This window comes from Macrosteles quadrilineatus, unplaced genomic scaffold (genome assembly GCF_028750875.1).
Source record: "Macrosteles quadrilineatus isolate MER2022 unplaced genomic scaffold, UCM_ALF_1.0 Scaffold_8__2_contigs__length_117827958, whole genome shotgun sequence".
In the NCBI taxonomy this organism is placed as follows: Eukaryota; Metazoa; Arthropoda; class Insecta; order Hemiptera; family Cicadellidae; genus Macrosteles; species Macrosteles quadrilineatus.
This window is the reverse complement of record NW_026542601.1, coordinates 40,819,859-40,832,658: the sequence shown is the minus strand read 5'-3', so window position 1 is coordinate 40,832,658 and position 12,800 is coordinate 40,819,859. Positions and strand designations below refer to the sequence as shown.

The following is a 12,800-nucleotide window of genomic DNA, read 5'->3' as shown; positions in this document are numbered from 1 at the left end:
GTTAACAAATAAATGTTGCTTCATCCTGAAAAAAGGTTTTGCATAAATTAAGGAAAACAAATTCACAAGATCAAAGATTTTACCATACGAAAGTTAAAAAAAACCATTTGAATAAGTTGGTGATATTTTTACTGTAGAACTAAAAGGGTGGACTTTTATTCAAGCTACTGGAAAGTTAGTTGTTCGAACACAAAATTCTTAAAACTCTACATTCATAAAGTACTGCACAACCAATAGAGAAACATTGTAAGTACCAAAATTGTAACTATTTTTTATTATTTCATTCATAACCTGTATTTTGAAATAGAATTATTATTAAATTCTAAATAGTTGATTTAACCTTACTCTGAGGTTTAACTAACTAACTCATATGTCAATGTAAAAATTACAACGGATTTTATTGTTTTGTTGAGGTATACTAGAGCATTAGTAAGCCGTTTTTAGTAGTTTAATTTAAAATAGAAAGTACTGTCTGATTTTTACTCAAGTTCTGGAGATCTATTTACCAAAAGAAATGATTTAAATTACGTAGGAACTACCTCCAGATCGCAGATCTTACTCAACCATTGTCTACTTATTCTGCTCGGTACACGGTATACTACTACTGATTTATTTGAGTTGCAGTGTTATAAGTCGGTTTCACTAGTTTTCCAAAGTTTCAAAAGTAGAGATAAACTCACGTAGCTCAACCCCGAGACACAAACCAAGACTGACACATCAACTCCCTCTGTTCTTGTCTCTAGATGTACTTTGCCCTCTTGATGTCGTTACACCTGGCTTTGAGTCAAAGACAACAAACATCTCAGGGCGTTATTGAATTGACACTTCTTAGCCTTAAACTTTCTTTGGGCCAACTTCCCACAAAGCTTCATCTTGTCCACTGAAAACAGTGAAAGGCGACAGATTACGTAATTGAGTAATGTTTTCAGTAATACGTTTTTCATAAATGTCGTAATGTGTTCTATTCAAAAGGAAATACTGAATAGATCGTAAGAGTAATGATATCTATAAGGCATTACTGATATAGATATTTTGTCGGGGACAACCTAATTCTAAGTAAAGGAAAATGTCTTATACTTGTGCCCTTTGCTAAGTTTCACAAAGGGATATGAGCCCTGTTGAATTGTGAAAGTCAGTTATATTGAACAAATCGTTTATAAAGGTTGTCAAATTAGAATACATAAACTTATGAAATACTTGTTTGAGCAAATAGCCAATTACATATGTTAGCCTAATAGAGAATTTAAATTCTCTACGTTTAGTCAATATTTTTGGTTCTTATTGAGATAATTAAAATAACACGTTTTGGGGCTCCACCGAGTATCGAAAAGCCCAGGATAGAGTCCCTTATTATGTCCAAACCGAAATAGAGCTAACATATATAGGTTACAGTGTTATTTTTGTACAAAACTTCAAATAATTTGGTCCAAGTTATGTTTAAACTACCTACATACGTTTATGAAATGTTGTAATAACCAATCTTTTCTCATGTTCATAATAATCATAATGATAAACCAGTTGTAGTGAACCTTTTAAGATGAAAATAAAAACCTTGCCAAACTAATTTATTGACCGATCTTATAATACAAATATTCGCTTTAAGTCGACAATTCCCTTGCACTCTAGGACTATGCGGGTTAACATACACCAGTACACGACTGTATGTTTACAACACATCCGGTGTGATCCGAGAGTTTTTGGATGATCCTGGCTCAGACAGACTTTACAGCTTTCCTTCGATCATGTTTATTTATCCTTCAGCCTATGCAGCAGTTCTAGCTGCTTTACAAACATCCTCTCACCATCTAATATTTATTTGAAGAATCTTCTAGAAAAGGTTGTCAAGAGAGAATACAAAATGTTAAGATGGTGTTTACCTTGTCTTGAATGAAATAAAATGTTTAATCGCTCAACCGACCGTAGTCATGGAGCTAATATGAATTGACAAGGAGAACCTGTGCAAATATCGCTTTTCAATAGGGTTCGAAACTCGATTCCGAGGCAAATAAATTCAAGATTGTAACCTTTCAAAGATTTTGCTTGTTTGAGAAAAATTTGTTAGTTTTTAAAAAAGTCCTAATAGGTATGAGATAAATATATTTGTCTCATTCGATCAAATTACATCTTTAAAACAAGTAAACTACACCAGTTATCTTATTCTCCATAAAACGAAAAATATTTTGGAATCTTAAATTTAAAGTTTTTGAACTTTTCTTAGTAGGCAATGGTGTTAGACGTAAGACAACGATACAATGTACTGAATTGTTTGTTTTTAAGATCTACAAAATGGTTGGGAAACAATTGCAAAAGTTTGTTTTTAAAAACGGTATCAACCAAATCCTACCCAATAATACCCGGTTTGATCATCCCGGTTCTAGACTGCACTGAATGCGAGACCTGCGGTAATAGCATATTGCAAAGTAATGGTAAAATGTGAAATAAATGATCCTGATTTAAATTAGTTACAAACAATAATAAGTGGCCGTAGTTTCTTACAATACGATGAATGAAAACCATAAATAATGTGAGTTTAAAAGTAATATTATTACAAAACGCGGGGTGTTATCGGCAGACTCACTGCAACATTGTGTGAGCGATTCTCCGCGTTTTGCCATCTGCCTTAGCCGCCATTCTTTGCTAACAACACTTTAGAAGTCGCATCATCTTCTCAATAGCCAAAGTTTTCAGTCCCGTTTACTAATGCCACTGCAGTGCTTCCTTTCGCCTCGTCTGCAAAACCTTTCAAACTACTCTAATCATGTACACTTACTTTTGGCAATACATTGTCAAAACGTTGTGCCAGACTTTTACTGAATAAAGGTTTGCAACAATGTTTTGAACTTTTAATATTTTTAATACATCGACTTTTTTAATACATGCATTGCGTATGATTTTATGGACTCGAATCATATGGTTATGTCAAAGCTTATCTCAAAAACAAATCAGCTTTACTGTATATTCTGTATATTTTGTGCCTTGTATTTTGTATTTTCTGCTATACCATATGATAATGTAATGAAACATATTGTTCGTAAATCGTCCTAAAAACTAGCTTTTGGTGTAATATAATTTGTTTAACATAACAGCTGTAAACGTTCAGCGTTTGTAACACAAATTCAGCATTTGGATAAAATTAAAAGACATACTAAGGGTTGACTTATTTATACTATGTGTAATGCTAATCATTGATACGTTCAATCCTTCGATAAGAGGATGACAGATTATTTAAATATACATAGGTCGTCGTAAATATACATAAAAATACTAGTACGTTCAAAGGATTTTTTAAGTAAATCTTCGGTTTGTTTTAGTGCAATATAATTTCCTTTTAACTAACAGCTGGTTAAATATAAAAATGCTCTGTAGAACCATAGACTAAGCAACACAAGTGATTTATCTATGGTAGAACTATGAGGTTATTTTATTTACTCTGATTTGTCATTTATTTTTAGGAAATAAGTGAGATTAGTAGACCACCGAGAAAAGTAACACCATCGATGTATACAAGTCGATGCTCTGTACAGTGTACACGAGTCTTAGAAAAAAAGATATGCAAATTATTATACTGCTCAACTTTTTTAGGAAAGGGTAGGAAAATTCATTTTTTACACGTTTTAATTCATCTTGGTTTGTTTAAAATCAATGTTTTTGAATGATTAAACTTTGTTTGGATTAGGCCCGGAACTATTGATGTCATAAAGAATTGAGGAGATCAAGAATCCTCAGGAATACAATTTTAAATTACCACTACAACCCAGACGGGTTTTATACAAAGATATACAGACATGAATGACATAGATTGAGCACACCTTCATCGTTGACCTAGGATACTGCAATTAGACTAACCATCCTTTTATGAAATCTATAAAAAAAGTTGTTTGGCGTGTGTTTAGTTGTGGTTACGTTTGGAGGCGCTGAATATTTTATAGTTTAAATAAATGAATATGGGGAATTACGGTGTACATTGATTCAATGAGCCGTATTAATAAAAAGAAGGATATGCTCAAAAGGAAAAGGTATGAAGCAAAAGCATTTGCTTCTAGTAAAAGGTAAAAGTAAAAGCATATCCTTCAAACCGTATTAATAATGATTACCTTATACTTCCGAGCAAATCCTTCTGCTCGGAAGTAAATGGTTCTTTAGGAACATCACATGTTACACGTCTGATCCTGTCTATTTTTGTCTACTGATATCCCTCGAAGGCTTAACTGTGCCAACTCCGTGTAATGGTTTTGCATCCGGCTTTGAATTTAATCATAACAAACTAAATTATAAAATTTAGAGTGTGTGGGCCGGATTTTCACCCCGGATTTTACCCCCAGAATCTCCCTTTCTAGAAATGGAATTTGGTTGATGATAATAGTTAGTCGGGTACATAATAAATTTGTTTATAGAAATCATCATATATGCTTTGTAGATAGCATGCAGTACTGTATAACCACAGAAACCTTCGCCGCAGCTGCAGACTAAATAAATTTCCTTTTCTGGCTGGATTTCTTATAAAATATTCCCTGAAAATTGTCTTTTTTTTCTATTTAAATAATATTAATTTTAATGAGTACCTAGGTTTGCTGATTCAAAGAAGGTGTTGAGGTGTGTTTTTATTGAAATGTTGATAGCTTTGTAGGAGGTAAACAAAATACTCCCGCCACAGCAAACCTGCAGACTAAGTAAATTTCCATTTGCCTGATTGGATGTACTCTAAAATGTCTCCAATATCACATCCATTCCCTATTTAAATAGCTTTAGTTTAACTGAGTACTTAGGTTTACTGCCACAGGGAGGGTAAAAAGGTTTTTTTATAAAATGTAATAGTTTAGTATGATAGAATGCAAATTTGATCAAAAAATGCTCATAAACAAGAAAACTACAACAGTTTAAAAATGTCTCCATAAAAATAACATGGAAATTTTAAATTTAAATTTTTTTTATTTTCTCCGTAGCCATTAGGCGCATAATATCGCTTTGATATACTAAATTAATAGTTTTTTTAAACTCTACAAAATTGCGTGGAAAGAAGTTGCTAAAATCTATGTTTTTAGGGTAAAAAATGTTAAAATCCAATTACCCTATAAAACCGCTCATAAACCATCGTTTCCATATCCTATTATGCTGATTCGCGAATCCCTTAGAACAAACGTAGGTTTACACATTTGCACCAAATTTAATCAAAATCGGATTACCTTTGCTCGAGTTATCGTGCTAACGGGCAAACATGTATATGAATTTGAACGGAGGAGGTTTTTGGCCTCTGGGGACCTGAAAACGGAAAAGTAAATGGGTCATGGGTCTAGGTCTTACCATGAGACCTACGGAATAGCTTTTGCCCTATTTAGGAAATTCGCTAAAATTTAGCACCACACTAAAACCACCACACACCTTTTACTTAAACGTATAATCTGCTACTGATCAGATGCACCATTTTTGAAGGATTTACTTCAAAGAAAAAGTAAATGGTGAGTTTTATTAATAACCATTTACTCAAGTCATGAGCAAAACCTCAAATTTCTATAGATTACCTTTTACTTCTAAAGCAAAAGGTTTTGCTTTAGTTTTTATTAATACAGATTGAAGGATTTGCTCGAATTTTCGCAAGTAAAAGGTTTACCTCATCTTTATTAATACGGCTCAATGAGGGTAGTTGAATTATTAAGGATATTAGAACCGATAACGGAATGGATAATAAACATAGACAATTAATTACGTCACTAGCTTTACTAGCGTGTTTTACGTTTTAAATTCCTTCAACATGTGACCAGTTCTTTTATTTAAATGAATATTATTTTATTGTTGACTCAGCTGTTTACCAAAACAAACTATATGTTGTTGTTTTTACTTTTCTTTGTTTAAACTTATTTATTTAGCAATTGATGCAGTGAAATTGATATATAGGATATGTGTGGACGATTCTTTTAAGATGTCAGGACACCAACGTTATAATTATGTGTACTGTGAATTTTATTGGATGTTTTCGTCTTATTTTAGGGAGTTTCTATTCAGACCTACTGGAAATTGTGTATAGTATGAGTAAGTGTATTGTGTTGATATTGATTATGGAAGAGGCAGGTATGCGATGGAATTGGAAAGTGATATCGTTGACTAGGCCTGTACACTTTCTCAATTGATAATTACTCTTTCTACTGTTGGATGCTATAAAATTTGTCTTTATACGTGTAAGCTAGCTGATCCGATTTATACACAGTTTTAACTGACTACTCCCGTACGTAGGACGGGCTAACACCTCGTATAAATTTAAATCAAAATAAAAAGCACTCTAGTCAAACATTTGCATTAAACTTTGATATGGCGTATTCAAACACCATGTGACCTTTAGCATAAAATATACAACTTCAGACTGCCTACAATCGGACGTCCTCGTCCAAATGCAATAGCTGTCAAGCAGATTATGATTAGTGTAAAGTAAGAGGGGCGGGCGCCCAGACCAACCCTCTACCCGCCCAATACACGCCCAATAGTAGCCGCCTACCCGCCCAGTACACCCTTTGCCACCCACTACATGCAATACCATATTATCGGGTGGGTGAGTTAGAATGTAAGGTCTCCTTGAACTTGGCGTGCATTTTGACTTTTTAGAGGCAACCTTCGGCCCAACGAATGCTACAAGAGTTAAATTATACAAGGTGAATTTAGCAAATTATCCATAACCGAATGATCTACTATCAAAACTCTTAGCTCATAAGGAATATCGGGATCCGCTAATTTTCAAGAGAAATATAGGATATTATAAATAATAACATAAAATATTCAACATAAAAATGCTTGTGTTTAAAAGACCTTTACAATTATGCATAATACAACATAGCCTATATTTATTTGTATCTAACAATTGAGAGATTTGCACTTGTGATCATCTGGATTGGTTCATTATCTATTCAAAAGACATTTTAAATACTGTTATGTTGTTCCTCGGGGTTGGTATGACTATAGTTTATCTAAAATAAATAGTGAACACCTTACAAAATTCACCCTGTATAATATGACCGTAGATTGAATGTAAAAGTTATATCATCGACTTTTGGATTCGAAAGTAGACATCCCATATAATTATATGGACATGCTATAGAAAATAATTTTGATAAAAAAAACACATAATTGAATGGAGTCACCCTCAGAAAGCCCAACTTTCTAAAATTGCATTCAAACCATAGCTTTCAATACTGTTGTAGTCGTTGCGACATAAAAAATACAATTATTGTAGTATGCTATCCTTTCATTTTTGCTTGGTTGAAAAAGATTACGTAATCGACAGAAGGTAGTAAAGGAAACCAATTTTTTGCGTTAGTGGCCCAGTTCAATTACGTTAATTTTCAACCTAAAAATTTATGAAAATTTAACAAGTGAATATAATGTTTAGCCGATAGCATGGTAATACTATTGATAAAAATAACAACTTAATATTGTCCCGTATGACTCCTTATGTATCAACCTAAAGACAGTTTTTGTAAGTTCATAAATGAATGGCTTAAACGAAACTTATTTTTTAACTTACTTGAAAATCATCTATCTATAATATTAAAACGAAACAGTGTTTTTTTATTTCACGATTCTGAATCAACCACTCGACGGATTTTCATGATTTTTGTGTTGAAAGAAAGATAATTTTGAGAACTAGGGAATGTCGAAGCCATAATTTTAGTTTAGGGCCCCAGTTTTTTAGAAATTAAGTTTTAATTTTGAAAAAGTCTAGCAGCCGACGCTAAGATTCTAAGCTAGCTTTTGGCATAAAATAATTTGCTTAACATAACAGCTGTAAACATTCAGCTTTTGTGTCACAAATTCAGCATTTGGATAAAAATGTAAAGACATACTTAGGGTTGACTTATTTATACTATGTGTAATGCTAATCATTGATACGTTCAATTCTTCTGTAAGAGGATGACAGATTAATTAAATATACTGTGGCCCTTTGGTGAGATTGATGGTGTGAAAACTGATTATTGATTCTGTGGTGATGTGATGTATTGATTGTAATTAAGTGAAATGTGTTGGTAATTGGCTGTTGTGGGTGTTAGGGCCTGGAGGACCCTAACATGTTGCAATTAAGAAAGTGCTGTACTCTACTACCATCTTGAGATGACAATTAAATTGGAAACGTTGTTGGGGAACCAGAGGGCGGAAATCTTTACCCAGACCAGAAGCAGGCCAAGCCAGCTTTGATTACTTATTTTTAACTATTTAAAAGAACTATAGCTAACCTTCCAAACTAAACTGGTAGATAGTGTAAATGGTAATGAATAAAAAACAGGTAAATATCACTCCCTAACTCATTACTGAATCAATTTGGACTCATAAGGCGATTCCTGAAAGAATTGATACTTAAGCCTTCAACGTGGTGATTTTTGCATGTCTAGGAATGATTACCTCGTTAAGCGAGGTAATCATATAATTTGGAATTTACATTTCTGCGAATGGGGCGAAAGCCTGCCGGCTTCCCCTTAAATAATTAAACTAGCCTATCATCCTGGTCTTAGCTCTACTTAATAATTAATTATAGACTCATCCTGATAAAACGAAGGCATGTCGATCTCAGTAAACGGACAATCAGAAAATCCAACGAAGGGGACGGAGGCCGGCGACAGACAAGACCGAGGAAAACTCGATTTCGTAGCTCCTTGACGTTTCTCGAAAAAAAGGCAAGCGGCAGACCGAAGGAGGCGCGCCGATCGCAAGGCCAGCGATTTAGTTGTGTGGCACTATATAAAATAGTGGCGCTGAGCGTCACAACCACCCCCCCTCAAGGTTTTTTTTTTTTTTTTTTTTGGTTAGGGAAGGAAAGTAGAGGTGTGTAGTGTTTCAAAAAGGAAGGTTGTCGCTCGAGTTGCTTCTCCGCATCATAATTTCTGGGTCCTCAGATACCTTTCCCGGTTTGGTTCAAAAGGAAGCCGAGAAATCGATGGGTGAAACAGAAAACCCCAAACCAGTCCGGCTCGACTTGGGACCTTGGGCACCTTTTTTTTTGGGGGGATGTGAATGTTTTTGTGATTGGTTGAGCCAAATACGACAGAGATCGGGATCCACCCCCCCTGCAAAAATGAGGAAGGAATGTGGGTTACGACAGCCATGCTATCCTGTTTGGGAAAACATTTGAGCTAGAATTGCATTTTGGAAACGATAAGGTTGGCAACTGCACGCACAAATTTTTTTTTTTATTATTTTTTTTTAATTTTTTTTTTATTATGCACTGTTTTGATTTTGTTTCTTGAAAGGGGAAGGTTTGGGAACACTGACTGTTCTGTTCGTTTTTGTGAGGGTGGGAGAAGGCACTCGCAGTTTGGGTTGGTTTGTTCCAGGCTGGCGGTTGTAGAGGATGAGTTGGCGCAGCTTGTGTGGCATAGGCTGTTGGTAGTCTGCTTGACGCTTCGCCGCAGTGACTGCTTCGTGGCTTTGTGGGCGGCGTCTTGGAGTAGACGGGTTGTGATGTCACTTCAGGAGTTCTGCGGTCTGCAGGCACTATTGGCCAAGGCGAAGCTGCTAGCAGTGCCAACCAGGACGAAGCTGCTGGAGGCTGAGTCTGGGTTGATTCACCAGTGCTGCGCACTCTTCTCCTTCCTGTCCACTGTTCCATTCACAGGTTGTGTCCACAGCGAGTCCATTTTGCCGGATTTGCTTTCGAGGCAATCGCACTGTTGTGTTACACTGGGACTTTCTTCTTTTTGAGGGATACCCACTTAAAAAAAAAAATATTGTTACTAATATTCTCAAGGTGCTTTTAATAAATTCATATATATATATATTTTTTTTTGATTGTGCAGCTGCTATACTGTAAAAAAACTGAGGTTTTAAGTATTACCGAGAATATAAAAATAAAAAAGGGTAACTGTCGTGTTACTTGAGGGTGGTGAAGGGTAAGTAGCAGGGCGGTGGACCGATCACTGACGGAGTTGGCTGTGATCTGTCAGGGGCGTTGTGGATTTGACCCACGATAGGTGCCGGGTAACCAAGGCTGGACTGGTGTGGGTCGCGTAAACCGATTTTTGTCTGTGCTTTTGTGTTTGGAAGGTGTGAAAGGATACAAATTCTATATTAACCCCTTTTTTTTATTTATTTATTTATTTTTTTTTATTTTATTTTTTTTTTTTTTTACGCATGCAAACTGCAATTAGCAAAATTATTCTTGATTTCACAAGCATGCTGCTGTTAACAAAGTCCCGACGATACGGTTTCTCTCTGGATTCGTGCCGGTTTTGTTCTTGGTGCGATACACGGGCGTTGATGGGACGGGCAAAAATATTTTCTATTGGACGCTTGTAGACCTATATATTAACTTAAATAATCTTTGGTTTTTCCTAAGACCTAACTACAGTTACCACTACAGACTACTTAAGTTAAGAAGAAAGGAAGAAAGAGATCAAGGGGATGATAGGAAAGAGTATATAGTGAGAGGTTGTCTCCCAACACTCGACTGAATTCAAGGTCGCCACAGAAGGTGCCTCTACTGAGCCCTTTCCTGCAGGGTAAAATTAAAAAAATTAAACATAAAAGGTAAAACACCAGCAGGAAAGTAATTTTTACATAAAAAAAAACTCAAAACAACTCAGCAGGGGTGTCGGAGACTAGAAGAGGGGGTATTTGACCAACAGCGCATGGGGAAGGGACGTGTAGGGCAGCCCATCCTATGGAAGGATACCCTGAGACTCACTAGTCCCCCGTGCGTTGGCGGTTGAAGAGACAGAGGGTGGAAGACTTAACTTAGTATCACATCGGCACTGCGTTTCTGGTCTGGGTAAAGGGAGTATTTCAAAATTGTGGTTGGAAAAAACGCTTCAATTGAGAGATATGTGCATTTCTGATGAATTTACCTGTGGATGGGTTTATCAAACGTGCTGTAACTGGTGATGAAAATGTTTCTATAACACAAGGCTTTGACCAGACAGGCAACAGCTTTTGATTGATTGAGTCGGCAGCCTTGCTTAAATGATGTTCCTTAAACATTACCCAATCTCCCGTCTTGTAGGGATTGGGCAATCTGTTTAAGTCGTAGCCTTGCTGCCTACGTTGCCTAGCTTTTGTGAGGTTTTGTACCGCCCTTTCCCATTCCTCACGTGAGGATTGTGGGGAAGCATGCTCGTCAACCAATTTGTCCAGGTTCCAATGCAACTCCAAGGGGTGGTACAGGTTTCTACCAAGAAATAAACGGGCTGGGGAAACTTTGGTTGATTCATGTTGAGCGGAATTAAAGGCTATCTGAAACCAGTGCAAGTCCTGGTCCCAGTGCTTTTGATGCTGGTGATGGAAAATCCGGATTGCAATTTTAATCTGTTTGTTGACCCTCTCGGCATGTGAGGGGTTGGGATAATATGGACTGGTGTAGATGTGTTGGATTCCTAGACCCATGCAAAGGTTCCTTACGGTGACGGATTTAAAATGTGAAACGTTGTCCGAGACTAAATACATGGGTGGTCCAAAAATAGAAAAAACCTGTTTATTGAGAAAAAAAAAATTGAGTTCACGGACACTGGTGTTTTCTTTTGCACAATAATAAAGACTGAAATTAATTTATTTTGTTCCTAGGTACCCAGTTAAAAGATGGTACAGTAAATGCCTGTAGGCTCTACCCCACAGTAGGCCTACTATACACCGTACCAAAAAATTTAATTAGTCAGAATAAACCTATTGAAACCATTCACATTCAATTAATAATGATGCATATAAAACACTGGAATAATAAACATTAAACTATATGCACTTACTCACTAACTAACCAACAGTAATCCTATAAACTCAACTTCCCTCCTACATCTAGGCTACTGCTCTGCAGCTACCTTCGGTTGGTCCTACTGAAGGCTAGGCCTTAACGCACCATTTTACTGGGAAGCTAACCTATGGGGCTATTCCAGCTAACTAATGCACAACTACTCTGACCTTTTGTGAGTGGCAACCCAGTTGAAGCAGTAAAAGGTAAATACACTTGAACACATTAATATAAATAAGCAAGTTACAAAATACACTGAATAAATAAGACATAGTACAGTACACATATGACACTGCATTGTAATCTGGGAAAATGACAAGTTAGGCTGTATTTTGGTACAATGATACTGTATATTTATCTATAATACAAGGCACTGACACATCACTGACTCTAAGGTACTGCTTGACAGTAAGCAAGGTGGTGGCTCTATAAGAACAAACAAACTGGCTTTGTAATTTACAAGGAAAACCGCCTTACTTGAGCAAAATGCTTATTTAATTAAGTAAAATGAAAAATAGGGACTGATCTGCAATAACCTACCTTAAGACCTGCCCCATTAAATTATTTATGCCAGCATAAATGCCTCTTGATAGGCCTACAGTAAAACAAAACACTAATACACTGTATCACAGCTCCGCAGCATCGTAAACCGCAGCAGACAACATGGATTAGCTGTAAATAACATAAAACACTGGCCTAAGGCACATATCACCTGGTTGCCACACTCACAGGTCCTCTATTGACATGTTGTGAAGATATAAATGTTGTAAAAGGAAAAAAACTGAGCCTAATTATTTAGAAATGTGCTAGGACTAACCAATGGGGTGTCTAGCCTAAATACCTAGCAATTGCGAAAGCCATTTCAGGAAAAGCCATAAAAGCCCAAATTTAAAAAAAAACTGAGTAGGCCTAGGCTCCAATCCCATCCTACCATGATTTGGCCTAGGCCTACCTAATGAAAACTTCCAAAAGAGTGCAACTTGTAACAAAGCCGGCCAAAGCTCACTGGTCTAGGCCTAATGTCTGCTACCATATGTGGCCCTTTGGTGAGATTAATGGTGTGAAAACTGATTATTGATTCTGTGGT

The 12,800-nt window shown here is 36.1% G+C and overlaps 1 protein-coding gene across 1 annotated transcript; it reads right to left on the bottom strand.

The window, feature by feature from the left end:
* Positions 1-9,846: 9,846 nt before the first annotated feature.
* On the bottom strand, positions 9,847-11,355 carry LOC129000338 (uncharacterized). Its single transcript, XM_054427301.1, has 2 exons — positions 10,821-11,355; positions 9,847-10,004 (listed from the first exon to the last, which is right to left on the bottom strand). The coding sequence occupies exons 1-2, from the start codon at positions 11,353-11,355 to the stop codon at positions 9,847-9,849; spliced, it is 693 nt and encodes a 230-aa protein (XP_054283276.1).
* Positions 11,356-12,800: the final 1,445 nt, after the last annotated feature.

What these genes read in the sequence shown, in the direction of transcription:
- LOC129000338 (XM_054427301.1), bottom strand. Translation starts at nt 11,355, where the DNA reads ATGGGTCTAGGAATCCAACACATCTACACCAGTCCATATTATCCCAAC. An exon ending in TTTGATAAACCCATCCACAG is followed by an intron (nt 10,005 to 10,820) that starts GTAAATTCATCA and finishes CAAACACAAAAG; the next exon opens with CACAGACAAAAATCGGTTTA.